Below are 17,503 nucleotides of genomic sequence, written 5' to 3'. Positions count from 1 at the left end.
AACTCGCTACCCGCTACACGCTCGCAGCTCGCCACTCGGCGCTAATTTCGCCTCTCTAGCGCACAGTGCGGGTCTCTACACCCGACACCGATAATAATCGGGCATCTAACAGTTCTGCTTTATTTATTGTTGTAATACAATACGGCGAAAATTCGAGTAGGATCTGTCGATTCTTCTACAACTATTATATCACGTAACGTTTACGGTTTTATTTTAAAACTGAAAAATTCTTTAACATATGTTTTATTAATAGTCTCACAACAGGGCGGTAACAACGCCATCTATTTCTAATAAGCGGAATCAAAGATAGTCGTAGTTATATAAAATGAATGAGATTTATTTATTTATATAGAGCTTGAAGAATTAATTTACAATGGCGTGTGATCATTTGAGGCACCGTTCGAAGAAGGAGGAACCGACGTATCCACCGCGCATGGCTCGCTGCACGTGCTGTTCGAACACTCGTCGGTTGCTCTGTAGTTCATCGGCCGCCTCTTTGTTTAATGGATCTTCGGGGTTGGGCTCCTACAACAAGAAAACTTACCCTTTAGTTATAAATACTTGCAGATAAATTTTATCTGATAAGAATTTATACAACACCTTTAGTTAAAATAAAATTAAAGGAAGGAAGGTATTTGTAAACTGTAACTAGAATTAAAGACTAATAAATATAAAATAAATAAATGTCTCACGCTTAACGGTTCGCGACCACCAGCTCAGCTGTCACAAGCCAGAGCTGTGACCACGAAGTATAGATACAAGGAGTTCGAAAGGTATAGGCTTTTCCATATTATTCATTGTACACAATAATAAACCCAGATCTTAGTTCTCTTTTCTGCCACTGGCTGTTTAGGAGGGTGCAATTTAGAAGGTATCGATGCTATTATTATTTATTACACGTAAACACGCATTGGCTCGCGAATGTTGAATTTAATTAATTTAAATATAAAAAATTAATTTATTTATTTAAAATTAATAGTCTAGAGTTGTCAATAGCGACAAAGCTTCCAGAGTTCCAGCATAAGTATGTAAACGCGTAGGTACTTTTTGAAAAATGGCGCGCTCTACCGCCAAAATTAGAATTAAAATTCTGTCCCCTAAATTGAAGCCATTCGTTCAACATTACCTTCGGACTCCTTGTATCTATAAGTATACTTCGTGGCTGTGACTACTGCGCCAACGCGTCATCCGTCAAATGTCAATAATGTAACAAATAATTAAGTTCCAACATTTCTTCATAGAATAGGTAATTTAAAACATCACACGTATTACCATATTATATCACAGTGGGAGGTTTACAAGTAGGAACTTACGGTAATATAAGTCTAACATTTATGAAACTACTATGCCTGTCTCTATAGTCGGTATCAGTTGATTGATTCATAGCTGCCACTCCTCTTCTTCAAGTTGTGCGTATCTAATATTTTATAACATTGAAATTTGAAACTAATATTTCTGCTATAAAGTATTATAACTACTTCTAAGATTAGTGGAGGAAACCAAAACTCTTGCAAAAAGAAGAAAATGTCTTTTTATTCGGAAATGTCATTACTCAGTCTGTATTTTTCGCACCGCCGCCGCCGAGTATCACTTCAGACTATTGCAGTCCACTGCTGGACTTAGACATCCCCAAGTTCGCGCCAAAAATGGCGTGAACTCATGTGTTTTGCCCATAGTCACCACGCTGGGCAGGCAGGTTATATTGACCTGTGTATTTGAAAGCCAGCATCTGGATAGTTATCCCGCAATCGGTCGACTTTTTAAGTTCCAATTCATTTATTTCATACATACAAGTTTATAGAGCTTTGCTCCAGAAACAAGTAAATCAAAATTAAAAAAAAAAACACAAAAACACAGGTATGACAAATGAAGAAAATAATGGATAAATGTAGAATTAGAAATATACAATCTTAACAAAATACAATCATTAAAATTTACAATGTCAAAAAAAATATACCTACTCAGTTGATAATATTAAAAGAACTAAATATCAATAAATTCATATGTAGAAATTACAATATAACAATGTCAAAATAAAATGTCTAGTCAAAATTCAGAATTCTGTTTATAAAAATACATTAGTGTCAGTATATTAGATGTCAAAAGAAAGAAAAAAACGTCAAAATTAAAAATAAAATAAAATATTACTAATGTCAGGATTAAATTATACAATAAAATAAATTTATAACGTACAAAGATATTTATAGCTATTTTTACAGAAAATAGAGATCTTATCGGCAAATAAGTCTATGTCCTCACAATGAGTGAGCAAATCGCTGATCAAATGTAGAGCGCGTATTGTTGGGGAACGTGCCGCGTACCGCGTGCGGGTAGCTGGCTTGTGCAGTAAGCGCGGACGACGCCGCGGTGCGACAATTCTAAGATTATTTTGGGGAATACGGGAAGGAACTAGATAGAGAAGGACTTGATTAGTGGAACTATGATATCCCTTAGTCGCCTCTTACGACACTCACGGGAAGAGAGGTGGTGGCTATATTCTTAATGTCGTAACTAAACAGAACACTATAGCTCTCTCTAATGTTCGTCGAGTGACCCTTAACTCATCTGGTATCTCGATCGCTATTCAGTTGAGATCGATACGCCGGTTTCTCTCTTTCACTTCTTAATATACACAGTCGTTGATTATTACAAGAGCAGAGTTCGTGAATATTATAGAACGGATCTTAACGCGAGGTAAAGCTGTTATTTTTAATCAAGTCTTTAAGTCTTATATAATACCCTTTAATAACACATTTATTGTCTCCTATAAAGATCGTGGAAAAAGTTCCTTCTTACTTTATATAGAAATTCAAGGTAAGATTTTACAAAATTAATTAACATTAATTACAATATACATAGTCTAGCCATAAATACTGTAACAATTAAAAATAAAGAAAATATTACATTTGAATTTGGAATAGTTCATTGAGTTTTCTCATTTTCGCACCAATACATTGTAAAATATTTTGTCATATTAAAATGGAGTGCGGTGATAAAGAGATTCGAATCACTGTGATTGCATTACACAAAGTATAATAGGCATGGAGAGAAATACAATTTTTAAAACTCTCCTCTCACAAGGTAAAACCTCCTCTGTTTGTGACAGAAAAATATCTGACCGTATAAACAGTGTTCGTATGAAAAAGACGATCAAAGCAGTAAGGAAACGAATTTTGCTGAGGGAGGGCACAGCAGGAATTTCCTGCTCAGAATATGGAGCAGCCCGACTGGGGAAGTACCTCGACCTTACAGAAGATCACAGCTAAATAATACTGTTTTCAAGCAGCATTGTGTTCCTGTTGGTGAGTAAGGTGATCAGAGCTCCTGGGGGGATTGGGGATTGGGTCGGGACCGACGGTTTAACGTACTCTCCGAGGCACGATGGGGAGACCCACAAGGACTGCACAAACATCCAGACTACGGCAAACACCTGTATGGCCAATACAAATGTTTGTCATGTGCGGGGATCGAACCCGCAACCGCCAGCGCAACAGGTACAATCCATGGCTGTGACCGTTGCGCTAACCCGGCGTCATATCATATCTACATCGCTAATAATGCGTATTTAATTGATTATTTTTTTGACTACCTACATTTTATTCCTTGTCGATAAAAATTGAATTTCGGGGCAAATTTAATTTTGAAATCGGATTTTTTCATTGACGTGCAAACAATTATTTTCAATAATATTCTCCGTATATATAATTATAAATGATGCAAGCCATGATAAATTTATAGTTATCAATTGTAGGTGAGTGAATATTATCAATACAATAGAAATAATGAATAATCTAATCTATCAGCAAATAACTTTTGATGTAATCATACATGTTGAACACTCTTTCTCTTATATTTTATTTAATATTTAATTTTTTTTATGCAATTAGATCCATAAACAAGCTATGCTCAGCTGATGGTAAGCGATTACCGTAGCTTGTAAACGTCTGAAACACCAGAACTAACTATCGTAAATCTATCGTAAGGGTGTTTGCTGACATCCCTCAATTCCCCAGGAGCCTTGGTCACTTTACTCACCACAGCAACACAACTGCACACTGCTTGAAAGCAGTATTATTTAGCTGTGAATATCTTAGGTACTACCCCAACTGTGCTGCTCCAGACTTTAAGCAGGATATTTCCTGCTTTGCCCTACCTCAGTTCAGTTATTGTATCAAAGAGCATTTATCAACAAGTAATATTTAATATTTCGTACTACCTAAAAAAATGGTAAGACTGATGATCTCACACATGTGTTTAAGCTTTAGTATATAATTTTTTTTTAGTTTTTAGTGAGTGAGTGTGACTAGTGATCAAAATATTGGAGTTTGAGACTTCTGTATATGGTATAGAAAAGACGAAGTCTCATTGATCCAACCTGTAACAACCAACTGCTGGGAAAAGACCTCCGAGTTGGTAGATAATTTCTCTACCATGAGTAATAATTACTACCAGGTGTCTATGATAACAAACAGCATAGACAGCTTTAAATGCTTTCTGATTCATGGTAGGGCGACCCACAAAGACATATACACAGACCAGAATCAAATATTTGCACAAATACAATCGTCTGTCAATTGGTAGCATGTGAGACCCGAAGATAATTAATAATGGATAAAATTTCATATGGAAAACTTTATGTAACACATAACAGTTTTATTCTTTCGGCTATACTATAGATTAAGACCCCTCAAATTAATTTTATAATGAAATTATGCTGATAAACATCCCCAAAAATGATCAAAATTTGAAGTTAGATAGGTTAGGGTTATTTTTTTTGTCGATCAAGGGTAAAATTTTGAGCTTAGATAGGTAAAGTTAATTTTTTTTTTTCGACGGGTCTTAATCTATTCTTTTACTTCAATGAGGATCTTTGCTACAACACTAATACAAACTGTAAGAAAAACAAATGTTTTTATACTTACCAGGAATAAATATTGAAGTCCATAAACTATAGAATTAACTGTAAGCACTGGTTTCCAGTCTTCTCTGAGTATATTCAAACACACATTTCCTTCCAAATCTATATTAGGATGATACACGGCTGTTTCACATTTAACTTTGGGAGGTTCATGGGGATAGTTTGGTCCTACCTGAAATATAAAAATGATTATAAATTGAAATTATAGCAAAATTATGTGCTACTATTGTTGAAACATATAGTGAAATTTATGCAATATAAATATTGAAACAGTAATAAAATTATACACATATATTATACACACAGAAAAGAAGAAGGAAGTAACAAGGAACTATACGAGGCACTCTATAAGCTGTGCAACTAAGGACACGAAAAAAGCATTGATACTTTGTGGTATCGAGTACATTACCATTCAATACCGATACTTTGGGATACTTTTGTTTCCATACTTTTATGAGTACGATACTCTTTTTTCGATACTACTCATGAGTACAGTATCAATACTTTGTATTCGATACCATGTCCTTATGTGCAGCTAGTTTCTAGCAGAGAATCTTTAAGGAAAAACTTTAATGATAATAATAGCTGATGAGGGTAAAATACTTGATATTATATATTATATATGTATGTAGAAATATACTTTTGTCTTAGTTAACACACTGTCTCAATTAATAATATAAATATAATATTTGTTATTTTTTATACCTACAATGTTACCAATGGTTTAACATTATGACCATCAGTAAAATGTTGTTTTAATATATAATTAAAATATGAAATCAGAAATTAAAATCTAAACACAACTTTGTTTAAACTTTTCATTTTATAGAGATCTTTCTTTAAATATCTCACGAATGTGTCAATAATAACTATAAATTAAAACACATTAGGTTAATTAGTTCTAATATGACATCAAGTACCTGTTGTACTGAAATAGGGTAGGAATATTTACCTTAAAACTAAATACAAATCTTCCTCCTCTATAAAACCCTTCATCTGGACATATTATCAACTTAAAATTAAGTAAATCATCTGGATCTGGAAATTCTGTGTTACAAGTTTTAGGTAGATTTAGTTCATTTAAATCTGTAAGAGAAATACCATTTTATTACACTAATTAATAAAACAAGTCACTAATCTGATGACCATGTATTCAAAGCGTGCTATATAGCATAACTATTTAGAATAAAAGGGAAAATATATTGACGACAGTACGTAAATTTTAAGATACAATAATGTAATTGTATATTTTCACCTTTTGTTATACGCAATTGTGCTGCTGATGCTTTCTTTTGTGAACCTCCGGCTCTCGCCGAGCCTTCCTCATCTTTTTTTTGTTGTTTTAACGAAAAAAGTTTAATCATTGTCCTAATTCAATCCAAAGAAATTAGAAATTGATTTCGACAAGAATTATTTTGACAGATAACAAGACTTCAGTCAAACTAGAAACTTCAAGGGTGAAGAAAGAGTAGCAAGGGCTAAAAATTAATAGATAGAAACTGAAACATACTGAAAAAGTGCGAGAAAAAATAAACTTGTGGTAGATCTTTAAATAATTTTTACTGACTTACTATAGTTTCATACTATTAAAATTATCTTCTAAGTATACTTTATTTTCAAATATTATATATTTCAAGTATTTACATAACATCTTACATTTATCTATTTTGAATTATTGTTTAACATGTCCACATTCATTCACTCATCTATTTTTTGTGACTCATAACTAAAATATATTATATGTCCCAATTATTTTTAGAAATCATTTAAATTTATTTATTTATTATTAACCTTTTATTTAGTTAACAAATTGACATCAGTTCTTTGAAAATAAAAACGAGTGTGCTTTAGACCACAACTGATGTAATTTTGTTTAGCTCCATCTAACTCTTATATATCCCTCTTAACTTCCGTTCACCTCACTCCATCACACTTTTTGTAACACTTTCGTCACGTATTCAGCAGCTTACTCCTCAAATCAAGCGTGTGTAAAAAAGTTTTACTTCAAAAATGTCAAATAATAATTTACAGCTGCGTTATGACATAGGTACCTAGTTATAATTTTAATTAATGAAAACACCTAGTGCATAATAGACGACCCCTTAACAGAATAAAAGTTTTAACCAAAACCTATAATAAGCTAACTTTTCAGTCCTCTTTGTGGTCGTTGTGCAATACCATATTCATATATTTTAAATTTACTGCACTTTTTTTACTACTTGCGGTTTCACCCGCGTTGATTTGAGGAAAAAATAGCCTTCCTTCTTTTAAAAGCATACATAACCTTCCTTTTCACATAGTTTAAATTTTTAGTTGTGGATGCCGGTAAAGCAAGCAATTATTTATAAAATGATATATAATTTACGTGGAGTAATTGTGTTTTTTTTTTCTAAAAAGGAAGGCAAACATTTTAATCTTACCGTATTAATATAAGTGATTGATAATTGATTGATTGGTTTAATGGCTTTCAGTTGTGGGTTGATTCCGCCAATGTCACGTAGAGTGGAGAACACACGTAGGAGATTGATTTTTTTTTTTTTTTTTTGAAATACACAATACACACACGGTCGTCTGTTCCTAAAGTAAGCAACTTAATGCTTGTGTTATAAGAAACAGCCGACTGGTATATAGCTACATATATTCTTTTTTCGATAAACATACTTATAAATAATACATATATAAATATATAAATAAATATTTATATTACACCCAGACTCGGGGTGGGAATCGAACCCACAACCCTCGGAGCAGAAAGCAGGGTCACTACAAACTGCGCCAACGGGCTAGTCAAAGGTTGATCGGTGCTGTTGAGATAACAGTCTCAATTTAATTTTGAAAACAGGCAAAATAGTCAGACTTTCATTGTTACACCTTAACCTAAAATAACACAAACATTTAATATTAAACTAAGACTACCGTTGTTAGTAACTAAACTATTACAAATTACACTAGGGCAGACACATGATTTATTTACAACTTAATTTTATTTATTTTAAAATATTTACATAAAAATGTACAGTAGGGACTAAACATCAATATTAATAAACATTGAATATTTATAGGGCGAGGAATATCATATGGAAGGACGTCATATACAGGACGGAGGAGTTTGGGACAGGAAAAAAGGATGTGGGAAACCGTGCCTTCGTCAAGGCCACATTCACGTAATGAGTGGTCACGAACTCTGATTTTGGCCAGGTGCCAATTTTGTTGAACTCCAAGATAAATTCCAGGACTCGTCCATATGGATTTTGGCTAGGGAACGGAGGTCTTGGCAGGAGTTTTTGTAGTGAGCAAGGATACTAGTTTGGATTGCAGATTTAGCATATGAATCCGCTGTCTCATTGCTTGCAATGCCAGAATGGCCTGGAATCCAGATGAGCAGAATATGCAGAGCCTTTTGACTGCAAGAGAGCAAAGCCTCTCTAATCTTAAAAACAATAGAAATTTTAAATTTGCTACAAAAGGGATTTTCCTTAATGGCTAAGAGACAACTTAGTGAGTCAGCAAAAATTACCGTTGGTCCTAAGTCAAGGGAGAGGACAAAGAGGAAAACACAGATGTTTCAGGGGGCATTTAAAGTGGAAGATAATTTTAAATTTAGGGATCCAGAAGGCATCACCAACACAGCTGGACGGGAAAAGTTTTGATGCATCAGTAAATATATGATAATGATTTAACCAATTTTGATGAAGAATTTCTTGAAATTTTAACTTTATACCAAGATCTCCTTTCTTCAGATCTAAATCTGTGACAATAGGAACATTGTAGGTAAGGGCTTTGAAGGAAGTACAGAATAAGGGATTGATACAAAAGGTTAAGAGAGGATTTGGGAGGTTTGAAAATTTGGTGTAGCTGATTAAAATGTAGGAACGTGGCTGGTTTGGGTTGCAGAGTTGGGAGAACTTGTTGAGTTTAGGCCAAAGAGGATGGGAAGACAGCTGTATTAATTATGATATGTTGTATTCGTTTGTCACTTTGTTTGACATCAAATGTGGTGTTGCATCCCATGGTTGCATCATTGCACTTTATTGTGACACTGTCAATTTAGTTAACATATTTTTAGTCTGTATTATCTAAACATTATGATTGCCATTGATGATATGCCAAAAAAAAAAAAATATGATTTATGCTACAGCTCATTTACAACTTGCAGTAGCAGTACTGAATTTTAGTTGTAGTCGTGGGTCGTAACGTCTTTTATGTGTAATCGGTTATACGTAGTTTCGTGGATACGCGTAACTAGTTTCGAAACTGCTTATTTTTCGAAACTAGTTATTTTTGTATACAGTATCAGTACGGGACGGCGGCGTCATATTACTTTTGTTTGTATTATGGTTATGAAGTAGTTATATGTTATAACTTGTAACATATACGAATGCCGTTACGTACGTTAATATTGATGGATAGTATAATTAAATTAACTTCCCTTCATATTTTATCCAGGCTTACGACTGGCTGCAAAACATGTTATTTAAATTACTTTTTGATTTTTGTATAGTCATAATAATCGATGCAGGCGTATTTAGAAGTTCATTTGATTTTATGTAGGTACAGTTTTTAATTATTTTTCGAAATACATACATACATACATATAATTAAAAATACAACAAAAAACCCATACTATTTTAGTATATTCAACACGAGACAATAACATTAATCGTTAATAATTAATCACTCGTCAACTGTCTTAACTTAATGCTAAATAGTAAATTCGAAAATATTTAAAAAGAAACACGACCGAAATTAAAATTTCTTTAAAAAAACTGTGCGTATTAAAATAAACTTAAGCTCATAGTCAATTGCGTACAAAATCCCATGAGCATATTCGAAAACAAAGATGCATCTATAGTACTTATAGCCATCTCTTTTTATCCTACGCGTAAGCGTATCTGCGTATTGTAATGATTAATATTAGTAACCTGTTACGTTATTAGGCAAAACGCTTATGCGCCGGTCGTTGTGTCAAGTTTTTGATAAAACTGCGTACGCAAAAAAACTGCGTACGTAAAATAATCGTTACATTCGTATCGGCGAAACTACGTATATGGTTATTAGCTTCGTAACTAGTTACTGAAACCGATTACGTTAAATAACGCCCACCGCTATTTAGTTGTCTATTGAATTGAACGTCTAATGTCTACTTTGATTGTCTACGTGAAATCTGCAACAAGCAAATAGTTTTGATTTGTTAAGCGGCATATTTCTTTAACAGTGTAAACCATGAAATAAAACAGTAGATAAAGTGCAAAACGATTAGCTTGAAATATTCTTTATTTTTCAAGTAAAATACGTTTACCATTAAGATGGCTAGCGAAGATGTTATTGAATTAGGTTCATCTGAGGATGAAGCGGAACCTGCACCAAAGAAGGTAAAAAAGGTTAAAACAAAGGAGTCCTATCTGTTATACTTGTGTATTTATGTATTCCCAACTGACTATAATCGTTTTAATTTACAGAAGAAACCTATGCCTAATGCAATGGTTCACATTCCTGCTAAACTTCCCGGACTTACAATAAAACCGGCAAAAATTGATAGATCGCCTGCTCCAAAGATTTTAAATTTTACGAAAGGTATATTATCACAGCCAGTTTTGATTGGAAACATTAATGTACCTGTTTTAAAGAAGGTGCCTAACATTGTACACAAAGCCCCCTCAAATCCACATAGATTTTCCATCAATCCAATCAGTGTTGTAAAAAATCTCAAAAAACCGGACTTAATAATAAAAAAAGTTCCATCAAATAAAAAGCTTAGAAAACCCGTTGAAATACAAGGACCTAGATTAATAAACAAATTGCCACCAGGTATCACTATTAAACCCTTAGCTTACCCTGGTGTATCGGGGGTTAATAAGAAGCGTAATATAAATGATTTAAAAAATACTATTGGCGAAGTATTAACGGTAGAAGTAGAGGACGAAGAGGCAGCTGAAACATCAATTGAGAGTCCACAGTGGTACCTGAGACCTGAGGAGCAGGAAGACTTTAAAAATGAAACCAAAGATTGCGGAGAAGTCAAACCCATTGATAAAAATGAGTTGTCTTTGGAAGAGCAAAATAATAAAGAACCTGAATCTCCTAGCTATGTTGAAATAACAATAGAAGATAGTCCTGTGAAATCTTTACATTTAAAAGATAAAAGTGAGATTGGTAAAGAGTTTGCTATTACCATTGAAGACAGTCCCGTCAAACCCGCTAAGAACAAGAATGTAGATAGTGACAGGGAAGAAAGCCCAGAAAAGGTACCACAAAGTAAAAAGAAATTGGATTATACTAAAGAGAGACAGGTAGTGGAAATAGAAATTGATCTTATGGAGACAGGTTCATTTAATTGCAATGAAAATAAGGACAGTGATAAACAAAATACTGAATCGAACATAAGTAATAAAGATGAATCCAAAAAAATGTCTGATGAAAGCCTTTCTTCAAAACTTGAATCAAATGTTGCCAATGATTCAAAAAGTGATACTGATAAGCATGAATTTCATCCCGTTTATCAAAATTTCATAGATACATGTTTCAAGTTAGAAGATTCTGAAGATATGAAAAAAATTGTTGAGAAGAAAATTAAAGCTTATTATAAACAATGTCCAAAGGAATATGTTGAGTCTGAAGATTTTATTGATATGGTTTCCAGTAAAATTGTTGCTATGAAGGCTGCACCAAAAAAGATGTACTTATACATAAAAGATATAGTGGACGATTTAAATTTACAGAGAAAAATGACAAAAGTGATACCCCCAAAGTCAACGGATACTCCACAAGGTAATTAGATTAAGATATTACAGACATTGGACAATATTGGACTTGCCCGTTGCCGCATTTTGCAGTGATCCTGCTTTTTACTTCGGGAGTTGTGGGTTCGATTCCCGCCTCAAGTCTGGGTGTGATATATGTAATTATTTATATATAAGTTACTCGTATGTATTTATTGAAAAAAAAATATAAAAAGACAAGTCCTGACTCACTCATCAACGTCTAGCCCAAACCCTTGGACCTAAAAAGCTGAAATTTTTCACAGAGTTTCCCTTTATGGTGTATACAAGGAATAAGGAATGATATTTTGAAATTCAACCCCTAAAGGGGTAAAATGGTGGTTCAAAATTTGTTTGGTGTAACAATATTAATTTTTTTCATTTCGATTCGAAACTTCGTAGGAGTACTCCCAAAAATAAATAAGCAAATATGTCTTTTGTGATTTTCCGAAAATCAAACCCTTAGGGGGTGAAATGGGGTGAATAAACCTAATAATCGACATGGGGTGTCGTTATTTATGTTTTTTAGGACGTTGATTGAGAAAATGACAGTTATATCGAAGTCTCAGATGGTGGACATGACATAAAATTAATTAAATTGTTTCCCAATACAAACTCTAAACTCCCATTTCACCACTATTGGGTGACTATTCAATTTGAACCTTCGTATGTGTACTCCAATAAAGAAATAAGTTATTATAAGTTTTCAAACTTCAATTACATCATTATAACATTAACTTGAATTAGTGTTTTATTTATGCTGGAATATACTTACTACAATTTGTACCATAATTTTTCGAGGCGAATCGGTGTATATACTGCGGATATCACTTATACTGACGGAGTACCCATTCAAGTTTAAAAGATTGCAATGCCCCCTTAAGGTCTGTTTCAGGTCATAAGTCTCACAGGGTCAGTCACTGAAAACAGCAGGAATTGGTTTTAGGGGGGATTGCTTCTCGCACGGCCAGTTTTACATAGCCTGCTCGAGAGTGACCTCATCTAACAACTTGGTCGTGTTAGCATCTGAAAGCAGCACCTACCTATGTAGTATATATTGAAGTACTTTCAGCATACGCTGAAAAAATAAATAGTCTTAACCCTTAGGTACTTCCTTAGGTAGGTTTCCTGCCAGCATTAAGTTACCACAGGAACAGACGACCGTGTGTGTGTTATATAAAAATATACATATTACATATGGTTTGTCATATGTTATGGTTATACATATGTATATATAAAACTGTATATTCAATGTTAATAAAACTTTATTAGATTGAAATTTGTTTAGAATTTTACTACATATTCATATGATTTTTATAATATACTTTTTTTAATAGTTTGTTTACATATATTTTTGTTATTATTTTAGAAACAGAAAAGTCAATACACTTTGAAGGTGACAATGATTCCAAAAGGCAGAGGCAAATAAGGAAGCTAGAGAAAACTATTAAAAAGTTACACAGAGCTATTCAAAAACTAGAGGAACAGGAAGTTGATTTCGAAGATGATGAAGATTCAGTTTATTTGTTAACGGAGAGGTAAAATTTTATAATCCTGTTAAACAATAATTTACTGTATGAATATGGTTTTTTAAAAAGTTACTTAAAATAGTATTTTTTTTTAATTGTGAGCTGCTATTGTGTTTGTAAGTAAACTGATTATAGTACATATTTTGGTATACTAGGCTAAAATTTATTATTCTTTCAAACTTTTTAAATATATTTGTAACTTAAAGACGATTACGAGACATCTTTCTATCAGGATTTTGTGTTATGTAATAGTCTAAACTAATAAAATTATTCTTATTGAATATTTAAGTTACATACTATATACAATTTTTACATTTTATAATTCTTGATGAATTTATGGTATCATGATAACTTACAGTTGGTATAGGCTATGATGATGATAAGATGTAGCACATTTTATTGCTTAATGCCCTCTTCAGTATATATTAAGACTTTCTAAACAATGAAGAATTTTTAGTCCCAACATCAGCACACTCAAATAGAAACTAACAAATAAAGTTTCAATCTTTACTTTATTAGTATGTGGTAGTTTCTGCGTTTTGTTATATTTTATAATTATTCAAATGCACAGTAATAATACATACACTTATATATTATTTAAAATAAAAATAGAAAATAGAAAATAATAAAATATTTTACCTTTTAGATATAAAGAAAGAATGGTCCACGTACATGCAAAATTCTGTCAGCTTACCAATACAAAAATGCCATCAGAGCCTCGTATACACTTAGAAGTTAGGCCTGGAAGACCCGCAGGGCCTGTGAGAAAGCTTGAGAAGTGGATTAATAGAAAAGTTCCTATTGGAAAACCATTACCGTTTCCTGATTTTCATGATGTGTTGCAGTGTGTCAGGGAAGCTAATAATGAAGATAAATTAGGTTGGAATGAAGTTGATATAATGGAAGAAGGTATGAAATAAATATATAAAATCATCAAATTAATGGCTAAGAACTGTCCGTAAATATAGGTTATTAAAGGATGCATACAAAAAGAAAGCATAAGCTTTAAAATAAAATTAATAATTTAAAACTGTGGTGTCATATCTCAGTATACACAACCCTAAGTATCGAAATTTATGTTAATTGATCCATGTTTGTTTTTTTCTATTCATAGCTCGAGATTTATTTTCGAGATGTGGTAAGAAACTCCAAAGACGTCGACAAGAAAACGAATGGAGACTTGCCATTTCAAGGATTCCTCATGACGTGGATCCAGCCGAAGAGAGTGATGAATTGAAGAAAAAGTTAGATGACAATAAATCCGAGGCATCTAAAAGAGAAGCTGAGCTTCTTAACAAGTAAGTAAATAAAGCTAAAAATGGAAAATATGAAGTAATTTGTAAAGTAATAAATAAAAAAAATAAAAAGTTTTTATTTGAAAATAGAAGTCAAATCATTATTAATGACGATTTGTATTCTGAGATGATTTATATGTGCTAAATAATTGTGTTTGCTTGCAAATGAAAAAAAAAACGACTTCATTTTACATCGAGAAGTAATACAATGTAGTTAGTTGAAAAAATTATCAATTAAATACACATTATTAGGCATTGTTAATTTAAATTTTTATTTGGTCAAGATTATTTCGCTCTCTTTATTAAAAGTGATCAAACAACAAACACCAGTTCTCTATTAAACAAAAAGAATAATCACAATCGCTACTCCCAGTAAAAAAGTTATGAGGTAATACACATTTAACATCACCATCATCATACACAAAAAATATTCGAATTAAGAACTTCCTATTTGTTATCTATAATTTATACTTTTAGGTATGTGGATAGACAGAATCAATTGAAGTTAGTTGCTGAAGAAATTAATGATAAAGAAGCAGAAGAATCGCCAGTGGAAACTGAAGAGGAGGACATTGATGAGGATAATCCTTTAACAAACAAACAGAAGCGTAAAGAAAGGCTTAAAAGACTTCTTCAGGAAAGAAATAGAAAAACTGAAGAAAAGGAGAATAATCCTGAAGCAGAAAATGAGGACAATAAAGATGATGATAGCAAAAATGATAAAACATCCAAATTAGAAGAGGAATATAAATTTCAAGAAGACAATTCGAATAAAGATGTTTACGTTGATAATGATACCCAGCAAAGGCATGAAGTGGATAGTGATAAGTCTAATGTAAGAGAAAAAAGTGAGGAAACTACGCAGACCATTGAAATAGAAGATAAAAAAGAAACTGATGAAAGCGATAAAAACGAAGAAAATGAATTTGAATCTGACATAGATGAATTACATCTTTTACAGAAATTACATTCTGAAAATGAAAGTGATGTGTCAACACTCGAATCTTCTGGATCTGATTCACCCATAGCTATTTCGGATACTTTGGAATCAGACAGTGACGTAGAAAACAAAAACCCTGCAAGTGATGTAATAAGCATTGAGAATTCGAGTTATTCTGAATCGGAATCGACTATTGATGGTCTACCTAAGCAAAACGAAGTGGACTGTATCAAAAAATCAAAAATCGAAGATTTAGTTAGCAACGCTTTTGAAATTGAGTACTCAACAGATTCGTTATGCAGAACAGAAAGTGAAAATATTGTTGAAAATATATTACTTGCTTCATCTGATGACGAAAATTCAAATAAACTTGGAGAGTTTGAGGGTACATCCATTAATTTGAAAGATGATGACATATCAATATCAGAAACAACAATAGATGGAAATCCATCTACAAAATTCAATGATCTGAATAAAAACAACTCACTCGAGAATAATAATGCAACAGTCTTTGACTGTTCATTTGAAATTGAAAATCCGAGCATATCGATACACAAAGAAGCTGATGAAAAAAATAATATAAGTATTGATAGTGTTATAGAATGTTCTGATGTTGATGAGATTGTTAATTCCAGCAACTTATTTAAAGATTCGATTAACGGTGTAGAGTTACGAATGGAACAAAATAAACTTGAAATAAACTCTAGTCAAAGTTTAAATATTATAAAATCTTGCAATAAAGAGCAAAGTGGACTAAATGAAAATGAAAAACATAAATCACAAAGTGCAACACCAACTGATGGTTCAGCAACCAATAGTGAGACTGCTAATAATAATATAGAAACAGAGTAATTCACATGCCAATCAGTAAACAAGTAACTTAAAATTCTCATTATTTGTCTTGAACTCAGATAAGACTATATAATTTAAGTGTATATACGAAATTTCCTATGCCATAAATTAGATAGAACACTTATTTAATATTAAATTGATAAATAAAGTGTCTATTATACGTGTTTTATAATAAGAATTTTCTGATGATATTTTAAGTCTTGTATATAACTGAATGTCTAATAAGTTTAATTTTAATTTTTTTTTTATAATCAAGCTGAGTTTGGGACAAATTGTTTGTGCACAATATCATCAAAATGTAATTGTCAAAATTGCAGAATATAATTTTTTAAATTAAAATTTTGAAATATGAATTAAAAATTAACACCATTCGTGTTAACTTTATTCAATGTTTCAATTTCAAAGATAATTTGTGACTTTTGAGTTTAAGTTTTGTTAAACATTATCGGTATGGAATTGATATTAAGAATGTATGTAAGGCCAAATCTGCAGTAAAATGATTTATTGCTGTACATGGATTTATTTTTTAAGGATAATTTTCATGACGAAATGTCAATGCCGATTTTCTGTTGGCATTTTTCAATTTGTAATGAAAAAATTATGTCATTTTGTTTAATAATTTAAGATTTTTGATAAAATTAATACGCATTTTTGATATTTGTGGCGTACTGAGTTAAACAGCAGTTCACAGAACGCTATTGACACTTCTAAAGCTAACCACGAATATCTCTATACATATACACCGGAAACAGTGGTTTTCTTGAAACAGATGTATTAATTTTCTTAAAAAATGTTTTTGGCCGTGCATTGACTACGATACATATTATACCTTTTTATCATTTTAGTTCGATTTCGTCAACATCCGATAGGAACGACATGGAGCTGAATGAGTCTTTTATTTTCAAATATTTCTTTCAAATCATCAGCTAAGTGCTTGAAAAAAAATTTCAATCAGTGCAGCGTAATCAACTCTATTATATATTGCAAATTTATGGAAAGTTAGCGAAGTTGATATATTTTACACACATGCTTAATTTCCAATGAAAAATATTTTCATAAATTATGTATAAACTACTGATTATTGCACGAGTATTACTTAAAATAAGTACTTCGTGTCTGTTTATGTAGACAACATCATTGTACAATAGACAATTATTTTATAATAAAAATGTAACTGAATAAATAAATTAAAAAATATCACTTTTATTTAA

General features: G+C 32.1%; 2 protein-coding genes across 2 annotated transcripts; one reads left to right on the top strand and one right to left on the bottom strand.

Annotated features, from left to right (window-relative positions):
* Nucleotides 1–313: 313 nt before the first annotated feature.
* LOC123660878 (NEDD8-conjugating enzyme Ubc12) lies at nt 314–6,392 on the bottom strand. Its single transcript, XM_045595905.1, has 4 exons — nt 6,174–6,392; nt 5,871–6,004; nt 4,923–5,090; nt 314–525 (listed from the first exon to the last, which is right to left on the bottom strand). The coding sequence occupies exons 1-4, from the start codon at nt 6,280–6,282 to the stop codon at nt 385–387; spliced, it is 552 nt and encodes a 183-aa protein (XP_045451861.1). The 5' UTR covers nt 6,283–6,392; the 3' UTR covers nt 314–384.
* Nucleotides 6,393–10,035: 3,643 nt separating this feature from the next.
* On the top strand, nt 10,036–17,489 carry LOC123665429 (uncharacterized protein PFB0765w). Its single transcript, XM_045599739.1, has 6 exons — nt 10,036–10,290; nt 10,378–11,686; nt 13,052–13,214; nt 13,852–14,114; nt 14,320–14,503; nt 14,978–17,489. The coding sequence occupies exons 1-6, from the start codon at nt 10,225–10,227 to the stop codon at nt 16,290–16,292; spliced, it is 3,300 nt and encodes a 1,099-aa protein (XP_045455695.1). The 5' UTR covers nt 10,036–10,224; the 3' UTR covers nt 16,293–17,489.
* The last annotated feature ends 14 nt before the right edge of the window (nt 17,490–17,503 follow it).

The sequence above is a fragment of the Melitaea cinxia genome, chromosome 2, assembly GCF_905220565.1.
Source record: "Melitaea cinxia chromosome 2, ilMelCinx1.1, whole genome shotgun sequence".
NCBI lineage: Eukaryota > Metazoa > Arthropoda > Insecta > Lepidoptera > Nymphalidae > Melitaea > Melitaea cinxia.
The sequence above is the reverse complement of the archived record's forward strand: the minus strand, read 5'-3'. Positions and strand labels throughout refer to the sequence as shown.

Excerpts from the sequence above, each read along its gene's own strand:
- LOC123665429 (XM_045599739.1), top strand. The coding sequence starts at position 10,225 with ATGGCTAGCGAAGATGTTATTGAATTAGGTTCATCTGAGGATGAAGCG. Across the intron at positions 10,291-10,377 it reads CGGAACCTGCACCAAAGAAG|AAGAAACCTATGCCTAATGC; the intron begins GTAAAAAAGGTT and ends TTTAATTTACAG. Across the intron at positions 11,687-13,051 it reads GTCAACGGATACTCCACAAG|AAAAGTCAATACACTTTGAA; the intron begins GTAATTAGATTA and ends TTTTAGAAACAG.
- LOC123660878 (XM_045595905.1), bottom strand. The coding sequence starts at position 6,282 with ATGATTAAACTTTTTTCGTTAAAACAACAAAAAAAAGATGAGGAAGGC. Across the intron at positions 6,005-6,173 it reads ACAATTGCGTATAACAAAAG|ATTTAAATGAACTAAATCTA; the intron begins GTGAAAATATAC and ends TTTCTCTTACAG. Across the intron at positions 526-4,922 it reads GACTTCAATATTTATTCCTG|GAGCCCAACCCCGAAGATCC; the intron begins GTAAGTATAAAA and ends TTCTTGTTGTAG.